The sequence below is a fragment of the Geotrypetes seraphini genome, chromosome 2 (assembly GCF_902459505.1).
Source record: "Geotrypetes seraphini chromosome 2, aGeoSer1.1, whole genome shotgun sequence".
Lineage (NCBI taxonomy): Eukaryota > Metazoa > Chordata > Amphibia > Gymnophiona > Dermophiidae > Geotrypetes > Geotrypetes seraphini.
Genome location: NC_047085.1, coordinates 11,116,199 through 11,139,951, shown reverse-complemented (window position 1 = coordinate 11,139,951; position 23,753 = coordinate 11,116,199). Strand labels below are relative to the sequence as shown.

General features: G+C 48.2%; 1 protein-coding gene across 5 annotated transcripts in view; it reads left to right on the top strand.

Moving 5' to 3' along the window:
* Positions 1 to 23,753, top strand: part of OPLAH (5-oxoprolinase, ATP-hydrolysing) — a 148,900-nt gene that overhangs the window by 33,880 nt on the left and 91,267 nt on the right. For all 5 annotated transcript variants that reach the window (XM_033933005.1, XM_033933006.1, XM_033933002.1 and 2 more), the window contains exons 2-3: positions 8,371 to 8,553; positions 10,965 to 11,156. In XM_033933005.1, the coding sequence (XP_033788896.1) occupies positions 8,386 to 8,553; positions 10,965 to 11,156 (360 nt within the window). In that variant the 5' untranslated portion in view covers positions 8,371 to 8,385. The remainder of the gene's footprint in view (positions 1 to 8,370; positions 8,554 to 10,964; positions 11,157 to 23,753) is intronic.

Here is a 23,753-nt window from a genome sequence, read left to right as displayed (position 1 = left end):
CCGGCGACGGCAGACCAACTGTCCTTTTCATCGTTCCTCAGGCAGATGGCGGATGACATGGACATTACTCTCGATGCTGGGTCTCGATATTCCAAAGAGTGCCTTGATACCATGCACTTGCCTCGTCCTCCGGCAGAGTCCTTGTGGCTTCCCCTGCACAAGCTCCTCGATCAGACCTTCATGCGATGCTTCGAGTCTCCTTACTCTATCCCTGCGGTCCCTGGCAAATTGGATGTGCGGTACCGCACGGTGCATCATAAAGGCTTCGAGGGTCCTCAGCTTTCTCACCAGTCCCTCCTGGTCGAATCCTCGCTCAAGCGGTCTCATCCTGGCCAGGTCTATGCTTCAGTGCCTCCGGGCCGCGAGGGCAGAACCATGGATAAGTTTGGTCGACGCATCTATCAGAATTCGATGATGGCGTCTCGAGTCCTGAATTACAATTTCCACTTTGCAGCCTACTTGGAATTTTTTCTACCTGTGCTTCGGAAGTTCACACCATACATCGAATCCCAGGCTCGGTTTGAGTTTGAGGAAGTGGTTGCTTCGCTGTCCCAACTTCGGCTTCAGTTGATGCAATCTGCCTATGATGCGTTCGAGCTCTCCGCCCGAGCGGCGGCCTGCTCGGTGGCGATGCGCCGGTTGGCCTGGTTGCGGACCATTGATATGGACCCGAATCTTCAGGACCGCCTGGCGAACGTCCCGTGTGCTGGGGTGGATCTTTTTGACGAATCCATCGAAACTGTCACGAAGAAGTTGTCTGACCACGAAAAGTCATTCCAATCTATCCTTTGGCCGAAGCCTAAGCCTCGGCAGTCTCGACCTTCTCGTCCGCCGTTGATTTATCAGAGACGTTATCAGCCGAGGCAAACTCCACCTGCGAGGCAACCGGCGAAGCGTCAGCCTCCCCAGAAGGGTCAGCCTAAGTCTCAGTCGCCTGCTGTCCCTAAGACCACTCAGCCTTTTTGACTGTCTCGTCGAGGGCATAACCAACCTCGTTCTGCCTCCCCCTGTTTTTCCCATCGGAGGGCGCCTCCATCATTTTTATCATCGCTGGGAGGCCATAACAACCGACCTCTGGGTCCTTACTATCATCAAGGAAGGATACTCTCTTCATTTCCATCGGGTCCCTCCGGACCACCCTCCAAGAGAGTATCCTTCCAACTTGACTCAGACCGCCCTTCTTCTTCAGGAAGCTCAGGCTTTGCTCCTGCTTCGTGCCGTGGAGCCGGTCCCGGCGGACCAACTGAACCAGGGGTTTTACTCCCGGTACTTCCTTGTTCTGAAGAAGACAGGCGACCTGCGACCCATTTTGGACCTCAGGGCCCTCAACAAATTCCTAGTCAGAGAGAGGTTTCGCATGCTGACACTTGCTTCTCTCTACCCTCTCCTTGAGCAGAACGACTGGTTATGCTCTCTGGATCTCAAGGAGGCCTACACTCACATTCCCATTCATCCGGCCTCCCGCAAGTTCCTCAGATTTCGGGTGGGACATCTACATCTGCAGTATCGGGTGCTTCCATTCGGCCTGTCCTCGTCTCCCAGAGTCTTCACGAAGTGTCTGGTGGTGGTGGCCGCTGCACTCCGGACCATGGGTCTTCAGGTATTTCCATACCTCGACGACTGGCTCATCAAGGCCCCGTCAGCTCCAAAGGTCATTTCGGCGACCTTGACATCGATCTGCTTCCTGCAGAGCCTGGGCTTCGAGATCAATTTTCCCAAATCTCATCTGCAGCCTACCCAGTCCCTTCCCTTCATCGGGGCGGTACTGGACACCATTCAGCTTCGAGCATTCCTTCCTCCTCAGCTCATGGATGCTCTTCTTCGTCTCTGCCAGTCTGTGTCTTCTCGCCAGTCCATCTCAGCGAGACATATGATGGTCCTCCTGGGCCACATGGCCTCTACAGTGCATGTGACACCCTTTGCCAGGCTCCATCTCAGAATTCCTCAGTGGACCCTAGCTTCTCAATGGACTCAAGTGTCAGACCCGTTGGCTCGACACATCATAGTCACTCCTGCTCTTCGGCAGTCTCTACTTTGGTGGATGACCTCTTCAAATCTATCCAGAGGTTTGCTGTTTCACACTCCTCATCAGAAGGTTCTCACAACCGATTCCTCGACCTATGCCTGGGGGCTCATCTGGATGGGCTTCGCACTCAGGGATTCTGGACCAGTGCGGACCGCCTCCATCAGATCAATCTTCTGGAGCTCAGAGCCATCTTCTATGCTCTTCAAGCTTTTCAACATCTGCTTCACGACATGGTGGTCCTCATCCGTACAGAGAACCAGGTCGCCATGTATTATGTGAACAAGCAGGGATCGGCCTCCCTCTGCCAGGAAGCTCTCAGAGTCTGGGATTGGGCAGTTCGCCACAATGCCTTCCTCAAGGCTGTCTACATTCAGGGGAAGGACAATGTCTTGGCAGACAACTTGAGTCGTCTCCTCCAGCCTCACGAATGGACTCTCCATTCCAACCCCCTTCATCAGATATTTGCACATTGGGGGACGCCTCAAATAGACCTCTTTGCGGCTCCCCACAACTTCAAGCTGCCTCAGTTTTGCTCCAGGATCTACACTCCTCATCGACTCGAGGCAGATGCCTTTCTGCTGGATTGGGGGAATCGATTTCTGTATGCGTTTCCTCCATTTCCTCTCATTCAGAAGACTCTGGTCAAGTTGAAATCAGACCAAGCCACCATGATTCTAATAGCTCCTCGGTGGCCCAGGCAACCTTGGTTCTCCCTTCTACTTCAACTCAGCAGCAGGGAGCCATTCCTTCTTCCAGTGTTTCCTTCACTGCTTACTCAGCATCAGGGATCTCTACTTCATCCCAACCTGCAGTCTCTCCACCTGACAGCTTGGTTCCTCTCAACATAACTCCCCACCAGTTTTCCCAGGCGGTGAGGGATGTCTTGGAGGCTTCCAGGAAGCCTGCTACTCGTCAATGCTACTCCCAGAAATGGACTAGATTTTCTTCATGGTGTATTTCCAATTCTAAGGAGCCTCAATGAGCCTCCCTATCCTCTGTGTTGGATTATCTTCTACACCTGTCTCAGTCCGGTCTCAAGTCGACATCTATACGAGTCCACCTGAGTGCTATTGCGGCTTTCCATCAGCCTCTACAAGGGAAACCTCTCTCTTCTCATCCTGTGGTTTCCAGATTTATGAAAGGACTTTTTCATGTCAATCCTCCTCTCAAACCGCCTCCAGTGGTTTGGGATCTAAATGTTGTCCTTTCTCAGCTTATGAAACCTCCTTTTGAGCCTCTGAGCAAGGCTCCACTAAAGTTTCTCACTTGGAAAGTGGTTTTTCTGGTGGCCCTCACATCTGCTCGCAGGATCAGTGAGCTTCAGGCCTTGGTGGCGGACCCACCTTTCACTGTTTTCCATCATGACAAGGTGGTCCTCCGCACTCATCCGAAATTCCTACCTAAGGTGGTTTCTGAATTTCATCTCAATCAATCCATCGTGCTTCCAGTGTTTTTTCCAAAGCCTCATTCTCATCCTGGAGAATCGGCTCTGCACACTCTGGACTGTAAACGTGCTTTGGCTTTCTACTTGGATCGCACCAAACCACACAGAACGGCTCCTCAACTTTTCGTCTCCTTTGATCCAAACAAGTTGGGACGACCTGTATCGAAGCGCACCATCTCCAACTGGATGGCGGCTTGTATCTCTTTCTGCTATGCCCAGGCTGGATTACCCCTTCCCTGTAAGGTCACAGCCCATAAGGTCAGAGCAATGGCAGCCTCTGAGCCTTCCTCAGATCGACACCGATTGAGGAGATTTGTAAGGCTGCCACTTGGTCCTCGGTTCATACATTCACCTCTCATTATTGTCTGGATACTTTCTCCAGAAGGGATGGACAGTTTGGCCAAACAGTGTTACAAAATTTGTTCTCCTAAGTTGCCAACTCTCCCACCATCCCATTGAGGTTAGCTTGGAGGTCACCCACTAGTGAGAATACCTGCCTGCTTGTCCTGGGATAAAGCAATGTTACTTACCGTAACAGTTGTTATCCAGGGACAGCAGGCAGCTATTCTCACGTCCCACCCACCTCCCCTGGGTTGGCTTCTCGGCTAGCTACCTGAACTGAGGAGACACGCCCGGAGCATCGGGCGGGAAGGCACTGGCGCATGCGCGGTGCGGGCATCTCGAAACTTCTGAGTTTCTTCAAGCAAGACATGCTTGCAAGATGTCCGTATCAGGGCTCTGTCGGATGACATCACCCACTAGTGAGAATAGCTGCCTGCTGTCCCTGGATAACAACTGTTACGGTAAGTAACATTGCTTTTTTCTTTGTTTTCTCCTCACTGCAAATTGTGTTGGATTTTCTTTTTGTTTTGCATTTACATAACATAAGAATAGCCCAGTAGCCCATCCTCACGGTGGCCAATCCAGGTCACACATACCTGGCCAAAACCTAAATAGTAGCGACGTTCCATATTACTGATCCAGGCCAATGTGTACAAGATATAAATTTGCAAAGTTTTACACGTGAAAAAAGATTCACAAATGGAAAAAGCAAAATAAAATATTTAGTGTTGGGGATTTAATGCTTCTGAAAGGAGGCAGTATTAAGTCATTGTTTGAGAAATTTGCCCAAGTGATTTAATAGTTAACAGGGTAAGTTTCTTGGGCTGAAAACCTCCCTCCAGGCACTAATGAACCTTTCCGTTCTAGACCAGATTTTCAGAGGAATGCTTAATTTATACGAGACTGTCCTCTCTAGAGACACAAAAAAATATAAAAGTGCATACACTCTCTAGCTCTCTTTTCAAGTGCTGTCCTGTTGCTCATATGCTCCCAGGTCTGACCACCATCTGCTGCCAGCAGACCCTTCACATTTTCCTCCATTCTTCAGTCCTATTCAACTGCCCCCATTCCCAGACCCCTCAATAGTTCCATTGACTGAGTGCAGAGATCTGCTCCCTCCACAACTCTTAAAGCTCAGCCCCTCCCTGTGACTTAAGCAGCCTTTCCATTGGCTGCATCCTACTAAACTAAACCTTAAGTTTGTATACCGCATCATCTCCATAAAGATAGAGCTCGACATAGTTTACAGGTAATTCAATAAATGAGGGAAGGACATAATAAGAAATTAGAGGTTATGAAGAGGATAGCTAGCTTTACATTTTCAATAGATAGCTTTACGTTTTGGAGAAAAGCCAGGTTTTCAGATGCTTTCGGAATAATTTGAATGAGCCTAGGTTCCGCAGTGGGGCAGAGAGGTTGTTCCAAAGCTCAGTGAATTTGAAGAAAAGGGATTTCCCTAATTTACCTGCATACATGACTCCTTTTAATGAGAAAGAGAGAAGAAAAAGAGAGAAAAAAAGAAGAGAGAAAAAAAAGAGAGGAAGAGAAACTAAACTAAACCTTAAGTTTGTATAGCGCATCATCTCCATAAAGATAGAGTTCAGCACGGTTTACAGGTAATTCAATAAATGGGGGAAGGACATATTAAGAAATTAGAGGTTATGAAGAGGATCGCTAGCTTTACGTTTTGGAGAAAAGCCAGGTTTTCAGATGCTTTCGGAATAATTGGAATGAGCCTAGGTTCCGCAGCGGGGCTGGATCTTCCCTCCCCAGACCTCTCACTTCCAGTGATTCAATGCACAGATCTGTTTCCCCCACAGCCCTTGCAGCTCAGCCCCTCCCTGTGACTCGAGAAGCCTTTCCATTGGCTGGAGCATTCCACAGGTTCTACAATAGAAGGGGAGGAGGGGAGTATGAACATAAGAATTGCTACACTGGGACAGACTAAAGAATGACACGGTGGATGTTACTCATGAGTAGCCGTGGGTAACCTGCCAAAATGGTGGAGGGGGGAAAGGTGCTCACCGCAGGTATGGGGACAAGGCCATCCACTGCCCCGAGGAGCGGTGAATGGCCTTGTCCCCGCAGTTAAGGGAGGGAACGCATACGGCCTTCTCCCTCCCTCCCTCCTCCTTACCTGTGAAGCACGTTTTAAGGTTTGAGACTTGTTGAAAGCTGTCAGAGGAAAAGCTGTCCACACACGTGACTGCATGAACACTCCAGCGGCTTTCAACAAATTACTCAAACCTTAAAACGCGCCGCAAAAGTAAGGGGGAGGGAGATGCACGGACCGCGCGAGGGGTGCCGAAGGACATTGAGGTGGCGAGAGGGAAGGGTGGATGCTATGGGGATGGGGCGGTGAAGGGGACGGTGGTCTGATGACGGGGCAGTGACAGGGACAGATTTTTTCCCCGTGTCATTCTTTAGGACAGACCGAAGGTCCATCAAGACCAGTATCCTGTTTCCAACAATGACCAATCCAGGTCCCAAGTGCTGAAAACTCTGAAAAATATCAATACATTTAACCAATCTTCTGGCTCTGAGACAGGTAATGTACAATCCTGAATCCTTAGAATCCTGAAAAAAATCCAGACGTTTGGCATTCCAGAGCACATTTGGCTGTACTCCTCTGAAGCAGGATTACTCTTTTGCGCCAATTGTTCTGTCTGCTCTGTTGCTGCCAAGGGAAGGGACCGATCTGATTAAAAAAAAAAAAAAAAAAAAGCAAGCATGTTCTTAGGGCCGGGGATTCAGTGAATCCCCTGAAGGACCTAAGATCATGCCACTGCCCAGGGTGGTTCAAAGGTAAGGTTACCAGATATTTGGGAAAATCCAGACGCGTTTTCCTTTTTAGAGGACTGTCCGGGTGTCCAGGGCCTCTGCACATGTGCAGACATTGATGTGATGACATCACACGCATTCATGTGACATATCAACGCATGTGAAGAGGGTCGCCAGACGCAACCCCAAGCTCGGGGAGGTTTGTGTGGGGGTGAGATTAGAAGTGGAATGGGGTGGGGCCATGGCCTTTTCCTTTTTTAAAAAAAAAAAAAGTCTACCAACCCTATTTAAGAGTAGACTCAGGGTGGATCTAAAAGAGATGAGGCCCAAATGCATAGAAACATGATGGCAGATAAAGGCCAAATGGCCCATCCGCAGTAACCATTATCTCTTTCTCTCTCTGAGAAATCCCACGTGCCTATCCCAGGCCCTTTTGAATTCAGACACAGTCTCTGTCTCTACCACCTTTTCCGGGAGACTGTTCACACATCTACCACCCTTTCCGTAAAAAAGTATTTCCTTCGATTACTCCAGAGCCTATCACCTCTTAACTTCATCCTATGCCCTCTCATTGCAGAGCTTCCTTTCAAATGAAAGAGTCTCAACTGATGCACATTTACATCATGTAGGTATTTTAACGTCTCTATCATATCTCCCCTCTCCCGCCTTTCCTCCAAAGTATACAGACTGAGATCTTTAAGTCTGTCCCCATATGCCTTATCACGAAGACCACACACCATTGTAGTAGCCTTCCTCTGGACCGACTCCATCCTTTTTCTATTTATAATCAGCCGAATAGTGGTTTAGCTTGGACTCGAAGGGCCTTGAGTGGGAGGATTGAGATAGCATGTGTGTATGTTCCCTCCTCCCCAAGTCTGGCACCTACCCTTCTGTGCTTAGCTACTTACCCACCTCCCAGATCCACCACAGCTACAGCGTCAGAGACAGCACTAAAGGCTGTCCCCTCTGGCCAGACATCCTGTGGGCAGGATGTGGCAGAGGATAAGATCCCGTTGACGAGAGGAGGCAGCCTTTAGTGCTGTCTCTGGCATTGTAGCTGTGGAGAATCTGGTTGGTGGGTAAGTAGCATTGGAGGGGGTGGGCGCAAAGTTGTCAGATCTTGGTGTGCAAAAGAGAGGGTTCAGCTGCATTTTATCCCTGCCACCCTGGCCATTTTGGGTTGTACATATACTTTTTCTGTCCCTAGTCTGCTCACAATCTGGGGTAGCGGAGGAGAGGTGCAGCCTCCAAAATAGAGCCTGGAGCTTCATGAGACTCCTCCATGACCACTACAGGGGACTGATCACCTGCTCCTATCTGTGACAGGCGGTGCTGCAGTCAGCCCAGCCTCATCACTTTCTCCCTCCGTGGCCCTCCAGGGTGAGAGCAGATTGGGGAGAGGAGCAGCGAGAGCCTGCCTCGCCACTTTCCCTAATTCTAGAGTGAACTCCAGATTTGAAGTTTGGTGCTGTTTCTGGCCTGGGGCTACACTTTTTACCAGCTATGTTTTTGCAAAATTTTAAACAAAGTCTGTTTTATCATACTGTGAGGCCTAGAGCTGTAGATTAGGCCATAATCTAGAAATGTAAGCTGTAGACTTTACACGCAGTGTTCACTTTTTGTCTGTCTTTTTTTGTCTCTTAAGAGCAGGCAACAAGGCTTTGTGTCTCTTCCCATCCATTCCTTTGTTCGAGCATGTGCTTCATATTTACTCCCCATGTCTCGCTGTCCATCTGTCTTGTACGTCGGTCCCACCTCACATTGCCTCCCTCTGCAGGTGGCTTCAGGAAAGATGGCCGTCCCGAGAATGTTTCAGTTTGCCATAGATCGAGGAGGCACGTTCACAGATGTCTTCGCCTACTGTCCCGGTGGCAAAGTCAGGGTGCTGAAGCTGCTTTCAGAGGACCCGGAGAATTACAGGGACGCCCCCACCGAAGGAATTCGGCGGATACTCGAGGAGGTATGTGAGCACCATGTTACTGGAGCCTCCACAGGGGATTCCCTGAGGACTGTGAGAGCTTTTAAGTTGTTTGAAGGGCAGTTCTATAAAGGATGCCTTAATTTAAGCCCCTCAATGCCTGGCCTAGTGCCAAATCTAGAACAGCCTCTCGGTGCCAAGATTCCATTATAGAATAGTAGCGTAAGGTTGACATTGATGCGTCCATGAGTAGGCCCGCCCTCTTATGTCATGTGAATAGCAGACATACCTACACCAAATATCTTATTCGACTCGGCCCCAAATACATTATTCGTATATGGCAGAATAGTGATTTAAATATGAATCATCTGGGACGCTACTGTGCCAAATCCTACTGAAATAAACATTTTAATCTCTGATTTCATGTTACTCCTTTTATTATTTGTTTTGTGAAAGCTCGATTCATATTCAGTATTTGGCCTAATGATATTTTTCCTTATTCATATTCTGCCAAATAGTAAAATATGCTATTCAGTACAGCTGTAGTTCATAGTATTCTATAAACCGTACATCTAACTGGGAAATAGAGGCCAACTGAATTTCAGTTTTGAATTTGGCACTGAAACTGGGTTGAAATCTGGGTTTGGGTTTTGGCCAAAACTGCATTTTCAACTGAAACCCAACATTGACTCCTCTCACACCCTTACCCCCATCTCACTGGTAGGCCTTCTCCGGGCCTATGAAGGTTGTTTTAAAAGTTTGGGGAAAAAACCCCCCAAGTTAAACAAATATTTTTTAAAATTTGAGAACACCTATTTTTCCAATGGAATGGAAAATCTGGACACCCACTATACTATGTTGAGCAATATGACTTTTTAATATATATATATATTTTTTTTTAACAAACTTCAAACCACCCTTGTACTTTAGGAAGACTTAGTAGCCCAGCAGAGTCTCTGGAGGCAGAGGCCTACTTAGCCTGTACACACATTCAAACCAAATTGACAAATTTCCTACTGGCAATTCCTCTCCCTAAGCACCCAAGCATCCTTCTAACTTTCGCCATCACCTTTTTGACCTGTTTGGCCTCTTTACATCACATATTATCACACCCAAGTTTCACTCCTCTTTTGTGCCCTTTAGGTTTTTTCTGACTAAATGAATGACCTTGCATTTCTTAGCATTAAACCCTGGCTGCCAAATTTCAGACCATTCCTCAAGCTTCACTAGGTCCTTCCTCATATTATCAACACCATCAGGGGTCTCAATTGTAGATTTTGATATAATCTGCAAAAAAGGCAAATCGTACCAGAGGGCCCTTCAGCAATATCGCTTATAAAAATGTAAAAAAAAAAAGTCAGGCCCAAGAACCGAACTCTGAAGCACCCAATTGGTAACATCCCTTTCCTCACAACAATCTCCATTGACCACTACCCTCTGTCACCGTCCACACAACCAGTTCCTGACCCAGTCTGCCACTTTGGGGCCCATCCAAAGGGCACTCAGGTTTATTTATTAGACATCTGTGTGGAACACTGTCAAAGGTTTTGCTACAATCTAAATACACCACATCTAGTGCTCTCCCTCTATCCAATTCGGTGTCAGGTCAAAAGCGCGCCAGGACAAAGGCGCGCCCAAACAATTGAGCGCACCACTCTAAATTACTGTTTTTAGCGCTCCGACGGGGGGGGCGTGGGGGGGAACCCCCCACTTTACTTAATAGACATCGCACCGCGTTGTGGGGGCATTGAGGGGGTGTGGGGGGTTGTAACCCCCCACATTTTACTGAAAACTTCACTTTTTCCCTGTTTTTAGGGAAAAAGTTCAGTTTACAGTAAAATGTCTCCACTGTTACAACCCCCCAAGCCCCCCATAACGCCGGTGCGATGTCTATTAAGTAAACTGGGGGGGTTCCCCAACAAAACCCCCCATCGGAGCCCCTAAAAACTGTAATTTAGAGCGGCGCGGTGGCGTGCGCTGCGCTCAATTGTCGGCGCGCACTTTTGTCTTTCGCGCCGTTGTCTATGAACCATCCAATTCTCTGGTCATCCAGTCAAAGAAAGTGTTGAAATTTGTCTGACAAGACCTACCTCTAGTGAATCCATGTTGCCTCAGACTTCATTATTCTCTGTTTTAAAACTTCTCTGTCATATCTCTCCTCTCCCGCTTTGCTTCCCTTTCTTCCAAAGAAGACTAGATCTTTCTCAATTGTCCCTTGTGGCCCCTTTATGTGGAATCCACTTCTTGCTGGAGGTCTTGCTGCTGACTGATCTCTAAGGCTTTTTTTCTGAATGTTTATGTATTTTTGTTGATTCTCAGTGTATGAATCTGGTGAAAGGAGATTATTAGCTACTCTGAGCAGGGCACGTGACCTTGAACTGATGCCTCAGAAACCTTTTGTGGCAGCGGGAAGTCCAGGACTATGAGGTTTTTTTCTGGTTTTATGTTTCTAGGAGTGCGGCGTACCATTCCCTCGGGACTGTCCCCTGGATACTTCCTTCATCGAGTGGATCCGAATGGGAACGACGGTAGCTACAAACGCACTGCTGGAGCGAAAGGGGGAGAGGATGGCGCTGCTGATCACTCGGGGCTTTCGGGACCTGCTGCACATTGGAAACCAGGCCCGGCCCAAGATATTTGACTTGGTGAGTTCAGTCCTTCCCATTCCACTCTGCTACTGATAATTCACATTCCAAACCCACCTTCTCCCAAGAATTTAAGTGTGAGTACAAGCACATTGCCTTCATCTCTACCTGCACGTGTTATCTTGAGGTCAGACAACAGTTTGCAGAAGTTGTGGCAACCAGATATGTTTATAAAATATGATTTTACAGGAAAATTCTTTTAAAATCAATAGGAGGAAATATTTTTTTTCACTCGGAGAATAGTTAAGCTCTGGAACTCATTGCCAGAGGATGTGGAAACGGTGGTTAGCGCAGCTGAGTTTAAAAAAAGGTTTGACAAGTTCCTGGAGGAAAAGTCCAGAGTCTGCTATTGAGACAGACATGGGGGCAGCCACTGCTTGCCCTGGATCGAGAAAATGTGTTTCCAGAAATGAATTAATAACAGTAGCAGCAGCAAGATGGCTGCTATGGTGGAGGAGATGGGAGCATCCCGTCCATACCTGTTGTCTGATATAATAAGTTCTCTGTGTGGGTCACATAAAGATGATTCTATAACTGCGTGTCTGCAGTGACGACGCATCTCGTGCGTGTAATTGCAGTGAAAAACATGTAGAAGTGGAATAGCCTGTAACCGAGGAAACGTACGTTGCATAGTAACATGATAAAGACCTGAATGGTCCATTTAGTCTTCCCAACAGTTACACTCATTATGCAGTATATTCATGGTTAAATTGTCTTTTCTTTAATATTTCTGGGCAATAGACCATAGAAGTCTGCCCGGTACTGTCTTTAGGTTCCCACTGCCGGAGTTGCCATCAAAGGCCTCTCCAGCTTATCCTAACCATCCTGTCGCTGGAACTTCTATCAAGGCCCTTCCCAGCAAATCCTAAACCAAATCACCATATGCAGGACACAGATCGTGCAGGATTGCCCAGTACTGGCATTTGTTTGTTTTATACCATTCATTTTCTAATTAGAGAGCCTCTGTGTTTATTTATTTTGATTTTTAGCCCGTCCTCCCCGAAGCTCAGAACGGATTACATCAAGACATTCACAATGCAGACATTATACAAAAGTCGGGACTTGACAGGTCTTAGGGAAGAGGGTACAAAGGGGGAAATTGTTGAAATTTCACAGAGACGAAGGAAGGAAGTGACGTCACCGCTCTGAATGGCAGCTTAAGCCGGTAAGCTCCGTTCAGGCCCTGCATACTATTGAGCTTTTCGCTGTGTCAGTGCGCTGATTTTCTCTCCCCTTGCCAGCTCGTGGTGTGCGAGAGGAGCGGAGACCGAATGGCGACTTGACGGAAGCTCCCGGGGGACAAACCGGGTCAACGCACGCTGGAACAGGCGTTGGGCCGCAGCGCACGCGGCTCTCCTCTGTCGGAGACGAGCACCAGCGAGGCTGAAAAGTTGGGAGGCACCGTCGCCGCGGTGGCTGATATGCTGAGCGATCCAGCATCGGCAAGCTCCCTGCCTGAGCCACTAACAAAAGCTGACATGCAACAGTGGATCTTAGAGGTAAAATCAGAGATTTCAGCTGTGGCAGTGCAGGTCCGGGAGGCAGTGCAGAAGCTCCGCATTGACCTGGTGGAGGTGGGCACGCGCGTGTAGGTGGTGGAGATGAGACTGGACAGTTGTGAGGAGAATGTGACGGGAGTCCAACGGTCTCTGGAGGGTGTTTCGGTGGATTACCAACTGCTCCTGGATAAGATGGAGGATCCGGAGAACCGCACCCGGCGCAATAACTTGCGGGTGCGGGGCCTGCCGGACCTGCCGGAGTATAAAGATGTTCGTGCTACCACTATTACTTTGATCCGCTGGTTGCTTCAAAATGATACTCTTGAACCGGGCCTCAAGAGGGCCCATAGAGCTTTGGGACCCCGGGTCACTGATCAACCTAAGGACATTGTCCTCTGCCTCCAGAGCTTTATGCTGAAGGAACAGATTCTACGCAGAGCCAGGGAGCTGGGTACAGTGACCTGGGAGGGCCACCGGTTGGAGTTCTTTCAAGATCTGGCGGCCAGCACATTGCAGAAGAGGCGTGCGTTCCGAGAGGTGACCAAGGCGCTGCAGAGTGCTAATCTGTGCTATCGCTGGACCTTTCCCTTTGGAGTGGTGATTTCCATCAATGGGGTCCATACCAAGGTCACCACTGTTCGAGAGGCCCGTCTTTTGCTGCAAAAGGCGGGGATTGAGATTCTGGATGTTCCTGACCAACCTGTGGGTGATGCTTCACGTCGAGAAGGGACTCCAGCTTCTTTCCGGTGGCAGCGAGTGGAGCGGAGTGCCCGAGGGGGCCGTGGGGGGGGATCCCCCCACATGGCGACAGCAACCTCTTCGAATGGTCTTCCCTGATGGCTCTTGGATGGTGTTTGTTTTTGTGCTGTCTGCAAGCCCCACTACCCTTTGATTACTTCGCTTCCAGAGGGTGTTTTCCTTTAGCCCCCTTGTGACTCTGAGCTTTTGACTATGTGGGGATTACTGGGGGTGGGACTCCTTGGACTGGATCTTGAGGGTGGGGTGGGGGGGTGATTGGAACGGTGTTTGGGGCTGTGTGGGTATCTGGTGGTGGGTCGGTAGAAGGGTTGGATGTTGGGGGCTGTTGAGCTGGGGGACTTGGGCTCTGGGGTTGTTGTGATTGCGGGAGGGATGGTTAGTGTTTGGTTGTAAGTGCTTGAGTCACGGGCACAGGGGATTGTTCACTTCCTTGTATGTCTGTGGGAGGTCTGCGGGCTCTCACTTTGGGGGAAGGGGGGGAAGGAGGGATGGTGGGGGAGGGAGTGGGGCACAGGGACAGGTTTGTGTGGAAGGGGTCATCTCTTACAATGTTTTCTCAGGGTTATGGGGGGGTTTAAGTTGATATCTTATAATATCCGGGGTCTCAACTCCCCTAATAAGCGGAGGGCTTTTTACCAGGAACTGCTTCGGTTGAGAGCCGCTGTTTGTTTTGTGCAAGAAACGCACCTGGTACAGACCCATGAGCACCTTGTTAAGGATTCTCGATTCCCTCAGGCCTTTTGGGCCTCCAGGGTAGGCACCTCTAAGAGGGGCGGGGTGGGGATCCTTATAGGTAAAGGGCTTCATTGTGAGGTTCATAGGGTGGTCAGGGATCCTTGAGGTCAATATATTATGCTTGAGGCTCTGATAGAGGGGCGTCTGTACTCTCTGGTTAACATTTATGCCCCTAATGAAGGCCAGGGGGAGTTCTTTTGCGAGTTGGTGTCTAGGATCCTACAGTTTAAGGGGGGTGCTTTAATTTTAGGCGGGGATTTTAACCTCACTGTGACCCCTCATTTAGACAATTTGGGGAGGGCAGATCGGTATGGGAGGCGGGATCGCAAGATGTTGCGGGAGGTGCTCTCTGATTTGAATGTTGTTGATAGCTGGCGTTGGTTGTATCCGTTGGATAGGGACTATACTTATTTCTCTCGAACGCATTCCTCCTACTCTTGAATTGATTATGTATTTGTAGAGTGTGGGTTGCTCCGCCACGTGGAGTCGGCAGGGATCGAATCGATAACGTGGTCGGACCATGCTCCTGTTTGGGTACGCTTTATGGGAGAGGGAGGTGGTACGGGCAGGAAATTCTGGCGCTTTAATGATAGTCTCTTAGATGATCCGGAGGTGGTCGTTCAGATAGAAGGGTGGCTACAGGAGTATTTAGATTTCAACTTGGAGTGTGGTGCTTCGTCGGAAGCGGTATGGGAGGGGTTGAAGGCTACGCTACGGGGCAGATTAATTGCGTTGGCGTCTGCTCGGCAGCGCCAACGTCGGGAAGCCATTGCTGCATTGTTACATTTGATTGGCAGGTTAGAGGGGCTACATAAACGCCGGCCTTGAGATATGGAGTTGAGTAGGCAGCTACGACAGACGAGTCGTGATCTGCAGGCTTTGGACTTGGAACGTTTGCACCTTAACTTGCAGTTATTGCAACAGAGGTATTTTGAGTTCTCCAATAAGGCTAATAGATTGGTAGCCCATCGGTTGAAGGTACGCCACACGCGCAATCAGATCCTCTCGATCCGGGCGGCTTCTGGAGCGCTCCTGAGGAAGGATGACGATATTCGAGCGCGTTTTGTGGAGTTTTACTCCCATCTCTACACTCCGGAGGCTGAAGGGTCCATATTGGACATGGATAGTTATCTCGCATCGGCGGCGATGCCTAAGATCGCTGTTGATGATGTTGACAGATTGGATCGCCCTCTCATGCTGATTGAAGCTCGTGGGGCTCTGCGCTCTATGAAACTTGGAAAGTCCCCGGGGCTGGATGGCTTTACCGTCCGGTATTATAAGCGTTTTCAGGACTGGTTGTTACCTCCTCTGTTAAGTTTCCTGAACTCTTTGGAAGGGGATAAAATGCTTCCCTATTTTATGCGATTGGCGGGGGTTACAGTTTTGGCAAAGGAAGGGAAGGACCCTCTCCAGTGCACTTCTTAACGACCGATCTCTCTGTTGGGGATGGATACTAAAATCTTTACGCGGATATTGGCAGATAGGTTGATGAGTTGGATTCCACGGTTGATACATCCCGACCAATCGGGCTTTGTGGTGGGCCGTCAGGTGGGCGACAATACCCGTTGGGTTTATAACCTGTTTGAAAGGGCCAGGAGCTGAGCGAGGGAGACGCTCTTTTTGTCCATTGACGCTGAAAAGGCCTTTGACAGGGTCTCCTGGCCTTTCTTGTTTCGGGTTCTGGACTCTATTGGTGTGGGTCCGCGTCTGCGAGAATGGATTCGAATTCTCTATACCTGCCCTATCAGCTGTGTTAAGGTGAATGGGGACTACTCTGACATTTTCTCCCTCGCGCGGGGCACGCGCCAGGGGTGTCCTCTTTCCCCGCTTCTCTTTGCTCTGACGGTGGAGCCCTTTGCGCGGCGGGTTCGGGTGAACCGGGACATTAAGGGGGTGTCTGTACCGGGGGGTGAATACAAGTTGACTCTCTTTGCTGACGACCTCCTTTTTACGGTTGAGGATCCGGAGGATTCCTTGCCAGCTATTTTGCGGGAGTTGGAAGCTTTCAGGGTGGTGTCGGGGTTTCGCATAAGAACATAAGAAGCGCCATCTCCGGAACAGACCCTAGGTCCATCAAGTCCGGCGATCCGCACACGCGGAGGCCCCGCCAGGTGTACCCTGGCATAGTTTTGGTCCCCATATCGCTCCAAGCTTTTCGTAAAGAGAAGTGCATCTAGCCTACCCCTACCCATGTCACTTCATGCCACTCATAAGGAGATGTACATCTAACTTACCCTTAAATCCTAGAATGGTGGATTCCGCAATTACCTCTTCTGGGAGAGCATTCCAGGTGTCCACCACTCGTTGTGTGAAGCAGAACTTCCTGATATTTGTCTTGAACTTGTCCCCCCTTAGCTTCAGCCCATGTCCTCTTGTCCGTGCCACATTGGACATTGTAAATAACGTTTTTTTCTGCTCTATTTTGTCGATTCCTTTCAGTATTTTGAATGTCTCGATCATATCCCCTCGTAGTCTCCTTTTCTCAAGGGAGAACAACCCCAGTCTCTTAAGTCTTTCCTCGTAATCCAGGTTCTCCATACCTTTCACCAGCTTTGTTGCTCGTCTCTGCACCCTCTCTAGCAGTATGATATCCTTCTTTAGGTATAGAGACCAATGCTGGACGCAGTATTCCAAGTGTGGTCTGACCATCGCTCTATAAAGCGGCATTATGACTTTCTCCGATCTACTCGTGATTCCCTTCTTTATCATGCCTAGCATTCTATTCGCGTTCTTCGCTGCCGCCGCACATTGCACCAACAGCTTCAGTGTCCTATCGATTAATACTCCCAGGTCCTTTTCCTGTTCAGATTTTCCCAGAGTTGCACCTGACATACTATACTTGTGTTCCTTATTTTTTCTGCCTAAGTGCATCACTTTGCATTTTTCTACATTAAACTTCATCTGCCATTTATCTGCCCAATTCTCCAATCGGCTCAAGTCACTCTGGAGTTCTTCACTGTCCTTCTGCGATTTGATGGCCCGGCATAGCTTTGTGTCATCTGCAAACTTGATGATCTCACTGGATGTTCCATCCTCTAGGTCATTGATGAAGATATTAAATAAGATGGGCCCAAGTACCGAGCCCTGGGGCACACCGCTAGTCACATTTTCCCAGTCCGAGAACTTCCCATTTATGCCCACTCTCTGCCTTCTGTTCTCCAGCCATTTGCCTATCCATCTTAGTATATCTCCTTCTATTCCATGGCCCTGCAGTTTCCTGAGGAGCCTTACATGTGGAACTTTGTCGAACACTTTCTGAAAATCCAAGTATATAATATCCACCGGTTCTCCATTATCAATTTGTCTGTTCACTGTCTCAAAAAATTGAAGTAGGTTCGTCAAGCATGACTTCCCTTTCCTGAATCCATGTTGGCTGGCTTTCATCAGGTCGTGTGTGTCTAGGTGCCGGGTTATGCTATCCTTGATCAGCGCCTCAACCATCTTCCCAGGGACCGACATGAGACTCACAGGTCTATAGTTGCCCGGTACTCCTCTTGATCCTTTTTTGAATATCGGCGTGACGTTTGCTATTTTCCAGTCATCTGGTATCTGCCCTGTTTTGATTGACAGATTGGCAAGTTTTTGGAATAGTTCTCCGATTTCCACTTTTAGCTCTTTCAAGACTCTCGGATGAATTCCATCCGGTCCAGGGGATTTGTCGCTTTTGAGTTTGTCGATCTGGCGGTATATCTGGTCCAAGTCCACGTCTACTGTGGTAAGGCTGTCCTGTGTTACTCCTTTGAACACTTTCACTGCTTCTGGAATTGTTGCAGTGTCTTCCTTTGTAAAAACAGACGCAAAGAATGAATTTAGTCTGTCTGCGATTTGTTTGTCTTCCTTGATGTACCCTTTCCTTCCCTGGTCGTCCAGCGGTCCCACCGACTCATTTGCGGGTTTTCTCCCTTTCACGTACTTGAAGAAGGGCTTGAAGTTTTTGGCCTCCTGCGCTATTTTCTCCTCATAGTCCTTTTTGGCTTCCCTCACTGCCCTGTGACACTTCTTCTGATCACCCTTGTGTTTGTTCCAAGTTTCGATTGTTTTCGTGCGTTTCCATGCTTTGAAGGAGTCCTTCTTTTCTTTTATGGCTTCCTTCACCTCTTTAGTAAGCCACACCGGCTCTCTTTTGCCTTTGGTTTTCTTTGCTTTGGATATCCTCGGAATGTAGAGGCTTTGTGCTTCCGTGATAGTATTTTTCAGAAGGGACCATGCCTGTTCTACTATTTTGACTTTGCCCATTTTTTTCTTGATCCGTTGTTTCACCATGGCTCTCATGCTATCATATCTTCCCCTTTTGAAGTTTAAAGTTGTGGTTGAGGTTTTGGTACTTTTCCCCTTCCTGACATCGAGTCTGAAGTTGATCATGTTGTGATCGCTTGTCCCCAGCGGGACCGTGACTTCTACTTCCTTTGCTGGCCCCGTAATGCCGTTTAGGACCAAGTCCAAGGTGACGTTTCCTCTTGTCGGCTCTCCCACCAATTGTTCCAGAAAGCAGTCCCCTAGCACTTCCAGGAACATTGCCTCCTTGCCACAATTTGAAATTCCCAGGTTCCAGTCTATTCCAGGAAAATTGAAATCCCCCAAGATTATGACATTACCTGTCTTACATTCGTGTTTAATTTCCTCTATCATTTCCACGTCTGTTTCTTCCATTTGTCCTGGCGGTCGATAGTAAAGGCCAATCTTTGTGTCAGCTCCGTTGTGTCTGGGAATCTTTATCCAGAGGGATTCCAGCTTCTCTTTCTCTTCTGTCATAGTCTCTCTCACGGATTCTATTTCTTCACGAACATATAGTGCAACACCTCCACCTTTCTGCCCCACTCTATCTCTTCTGTACAGTTTGTATCCCTGAAGTACTGTATCCCATTTGTTTTCGTCATTCCACCAGGTTGGGAAGTCCGAGATTCTTAATATCAATTTACCCCCTGACAGGGTGGCTCTTCTCCGGAGCCTTTTTTCGTTTCGTTGGGTTCCGAACTCATTGCGCTATCTTGGGGTTTATTTTGGCCCGCCGGGAGTGGATACCTATGCAATTAACTTTCCCCCGCTCTTTCGACGTATTCGGCAGGACTTGGACAGCTGGAGGGATCATTATTTCTCCTGGCTGGGTAGGGTGGAGATTGTTAAAATGATGGTATTGCCTCGTCTTTTGTTCTTATTTCAGGTTTTGCCACTTTGGGTGAGTAGACGGCAGTTAGAGGAGGTGCAACGGCATATTTTTGCTTTTATTTGGGCGGGACGTAGATCTCGGGTGAGTAGGAAGGTCCTCTATTTGAGTCGGAGTGCCGGGGGGCTGGTGGTTCCTAACGTGGTGAAGTATTACCAGGCGGCTCAGCTGCGTGCTCTTTTGGAGTGGCAGACGCAAGATCCAAAATCGTGGGTGGTGATTGAGCAGAGCCTTTCTGTTGGGGTGCCGTTGCTGCATCGGCCTTGGGTGCCTGGGAGAGCGAAGACTGGGGGGGTTTTGACCTCAGTAGATACTTCCTTGCGGGTGTGGAATGTGGTACGGAAGGGTTTATTGTTGGGAAAGCGTCACTCTTGGTACACTCCGTTGCATTATAATCCGGATTTTATTCCTGGTCGGGGAGCTGGAGTGTTCGCAGGTTGGGAAAATCGAGGATTGGTGTATGTGGGTCAATTGTGGGATCCGATTTTAGGTCGGATACGGCCTTTTGCGGATTTACAGGGACGTTATGGCCTTCTTGCTGGTGATCTTTTCCCCTATTTACAGGTTGTTCATTATCTTCAGACCTCGGGAGTGGTGGGGGACTTGCGGGGTGTCAAGACCCCCTTAGAGATGTTGTTGGGCCCGGTGCTTCGACGGGGGACCCTGTCTGCTCTGTACCGGTGCCTCAATGTTAGGGGGGATGCCCTCCTTCCTTACATGAAAGCTTGGGAGGGGGATTGGGAATCTGCTATATCTCTGGACACGTGGGAGGACATCTGGAGAGAGGTGTCGTCAGTGGGTATTGCAGCCTTTTTGGTTGAAAATGGATATAAGGTCCTCTTTCGCTGGTACTATACCCCTCAGGTATTGGCTAGATGGCGGGGAACAGGGAGGGGCTTGTGTTGGAGGGGCTGCGGGGAAGTGGGTACTTATCTGCATATGTGGTGGCGGGTGGGATTGTGAGCGGTTTCTGGGTGGAGGTGTTTGCTCGGGTCTCTCAAATTCTAGGCACACAGGTACCGGTGGACTGGCGCCATGCCCTTTTGTATTGGCACCAATTAGATCTTGACTGGGGGGATTCCCTGTTCTGTAAGTTGACTTTCACTGCAGCCCGGTTGGTCTTGGCTTCCTCTTGGAATCAAGTGCAGACTCCCTCGTGGCCTTTGGTGGAGCAGCGCTTGCTCAACTGGCAGCTTATGTATCATCTGACGACTATGCAGCATGGTAAATTACATGATTATGCGCGTATTTGGCGCCGCTTCCGGGAGTCTATCTTGTGAGGGATATTGGTGGGTTTGGTGTTAGGAGTTGTGATCGGGACCTGGGGGGGGGTTGAGTTTGGGTGTTATGCTTCCCCTTTCTTCTTTGTTGATATATGGAGACCCTCTTCTTCTTTTCTGTGGTTTGGGTTCACTGCTTTGTCCCTGTGGGGGGTGGGGGGATTTCGCTGTGTTGTGGGGGTTCTTTAGCTTCTGAATGTATAGTTTGGGATTTTGTTCTTGTTTATTATGTTGGTAGTGCCTCTGGCGCTTCCTTTATGAGGTTTTGTGATTTCACTGTTGTTGCTGTCTTAATAAATAAAACTTTTATTGGGAAAAAAAAATTTCACAGAGACTAAGTTAGAGGTTGGATCATTAAATACAGGGGTACAAAGGCAGGTTATAGAAAAGGGGGGGTAATCTGTCAGAGTCTGTTTAGATGAAAAGAATGGTCTTTGCTACTTTTCGCAGATCAGCTGAAAGTATGGTCTTCACTGCTCTTTGGAATGTCATCAGTGAGTTCTGGGATCTTATCTGATTAGGCAACTTGTTCCAGAGCTGGGGAATGAAATGACTGTATGAGCGTTTCCGGGCCGCTTCCATCTGGAGGGATTTTCCATGGGGGATGCACAGTCATCTTTCCGCGGTTGAGCGTAGGGGGCGATTGGGGGTGTACTGGTGTAGTTTGGAAGCTATGTGTGTAGGGGTAATGTTGTAGAATCTTTTGTGGGCATCAACACCTTCTTCCTTCTACTGACTACGCCTCTCTTTATACAGCCCAGCATCCTTCTGGCAGCAGCCACTGCCTTGTCACACTGTTTTTTCGCCTTTAGATCTTCGGACACTATCACCCCAAGGTCCCTCTCCCCGTCCGTGCATATTTAATTGTGGGCAAAAAAAAAATAGCTAAGAAGAAAAAAAATTTAAATTGAATCAGGTTGGGCAGACTGGATGGACCATTCAGGTCTTTATCTGCCATCATCTACTATGTTACTATGTTTGAATTCCATCACTGATTTTATCTCCACATCCTCCCTCGGGAGGGCATTCCAGGCATCCACCACACTCTCTGTGAAAAATAATTTCCTAATATTGCTCCTAAGTCTGCCACCCCACAACCTGAATTCATGCCCTCTAGTTTTACCATTTTTTCTTCTCTAGAAAAGATTTGGTTCTATATTAGTACCTTTTCAAGTATTTAAACATCTGTACCAATTCTCCCCTGTCCCTCCTCTCCTCCAGAGTAGACATATTTAGGTCTTCCAGTCTCTTCTTGTGCATCTTTTGATATAAGCCCCCTACCATTTTCGTCACCTTTCTCTGGACCGCTTCAAGTCTTCTTATATCGTTCAAAAGATAAGGTCTCCAAAATTGAACACAATACTCCTCAAGTGGGACCTCCGTCAAAGTCTCATCAGTGCTCATGTTTGAGGAAGAAAATTAATTAATTAAATTCGATTTATATCCTGTCCTCCCCAAGGAGCCCAGAATGGGTGGCATTGGTAACATACATAACAGTTAGCAATAAGACAATTAATAACAAGGAACAGAAGACTAAGGCAATGGAAGGTCTTGGCATCATGAAAGGCGGATCTGTTAATAAAGGGCATCAAGAAGGCTGGCTGGTCCGTCCCTGCACATCAGGACATCCGAGATGCGAGTCAGACACGTGCTTCTGTTGCCCCCTTCCTATTGGCTCGTTCTGTGGTGCATCTCTACCCCATCCCTGAACAGGATAGAGACACTTTGCTTCTGCTTCTCATGGATTCCGTTGTTTGGGTGATTACAAAGAAGAATAATCTTCTGGTGGATGGCAATGTAACACTGAAGGATCATAGAATTGAGTATCTTAAGCAGAGCTTTGATTTTTCTGCCCTTGTGGTATAGGCGGCAATCTGTGGGAGCTTGGTAACTCAAGTATGTTTTTGCTGGACAGAGAAAATTCTAGATAGAACCTCAGATGATTTCTCTCTTATGGATCAAGAATTGACTAAGATTGAGACGGGTGCTTCCTTTCTCACTGATGCCTTGTACAATTTACTTTGTACCTTGGTGAAGTCCGTGGTGCTGGGGGGGGGGGGAGTGGCTTCCAGGAGAGCCTTATGAATTTGGGACTGGATAGCAGATGCAGCCTGCAAATTGAAGCTCAGCAGATTTCCTTTTAATGGTAAGATCTCTTTTGGCGAGGAATTGGACAACTTGGTGAAGAGTCTAGGAGAATGCAAAGTGCTTGGAGGATCACCTGAAGGTTCTCAGGTTTGGGTCTGCAGCCAGGGGACATCTTAGGGACACTCATTGTTATTGTCTAGGGAGAGTCGGTAGAGGCCATCATTTTTGTTTTGTAGAGGCTGGCATGAGGTAGGGCTGGGCCAGGTTGCAGCTCCCATTAAAGGTGTTGAGGCCCAGCCTTCGGTGGCAATTGGAGCTTGGTTGCAAGACTTCTACTGAAGGTGGGCCCACAGTACCTTGGACTGGTGGAGTCCTTGAAGTCATCCACAATGTATGCCTTGGAGTTCAGACTTCCACTACAGGATATCTTTGTGGAGTCCCCATGTTGGTCTTGATGATAAGCAGGTGACGTCGAGGAAAAGCCACAAAGTTTGTTGGATCTCAAAGCTGTCTGTTCAGTTTCCCACAGCAAGAGAGGATCAGATCGGTATTTCATCTGTTTTGTCATTTCAAAGAAGACCTTTCTCCCTCTCATGGGCATGAATCAGGTCTGCTTGGTCGTTGTTGCAGTTCGGCCCAAACAGTTTCTCGCCTCCCTAGATTTGACAGAGGCCTATCTATCATTATATTCCCATTTATCCAAGTCATCAGCGATTCCTTTGCTTTGCGATTTTGGGTCAGCGCTTTCAATAGTTCTTTGTGCCTCCCTTTAGTCTGGCAATTGTGCCCTGTACCCTTTTCATAGTAACATAGTAATGACAGCAGATAAAGACCTGACTGGACCATCCAGTCTGCCCAATGCATGATTTTAGGAAATTGTTAAAGACTTATTTATTTAATAAGCTGATATCTTAATGGTTTTCTTTTAACTTAATTAGGTTTTTATCACTTGTATTTCTATCTATATGGTATGCTTTTACTCTGATGTATTATTGAAATGTATGTATAGCTCCTTGTTGTATTTCACCAGGATACTTTGATGGAATCGTATGTATTGTTTCTTTTTTTTTTT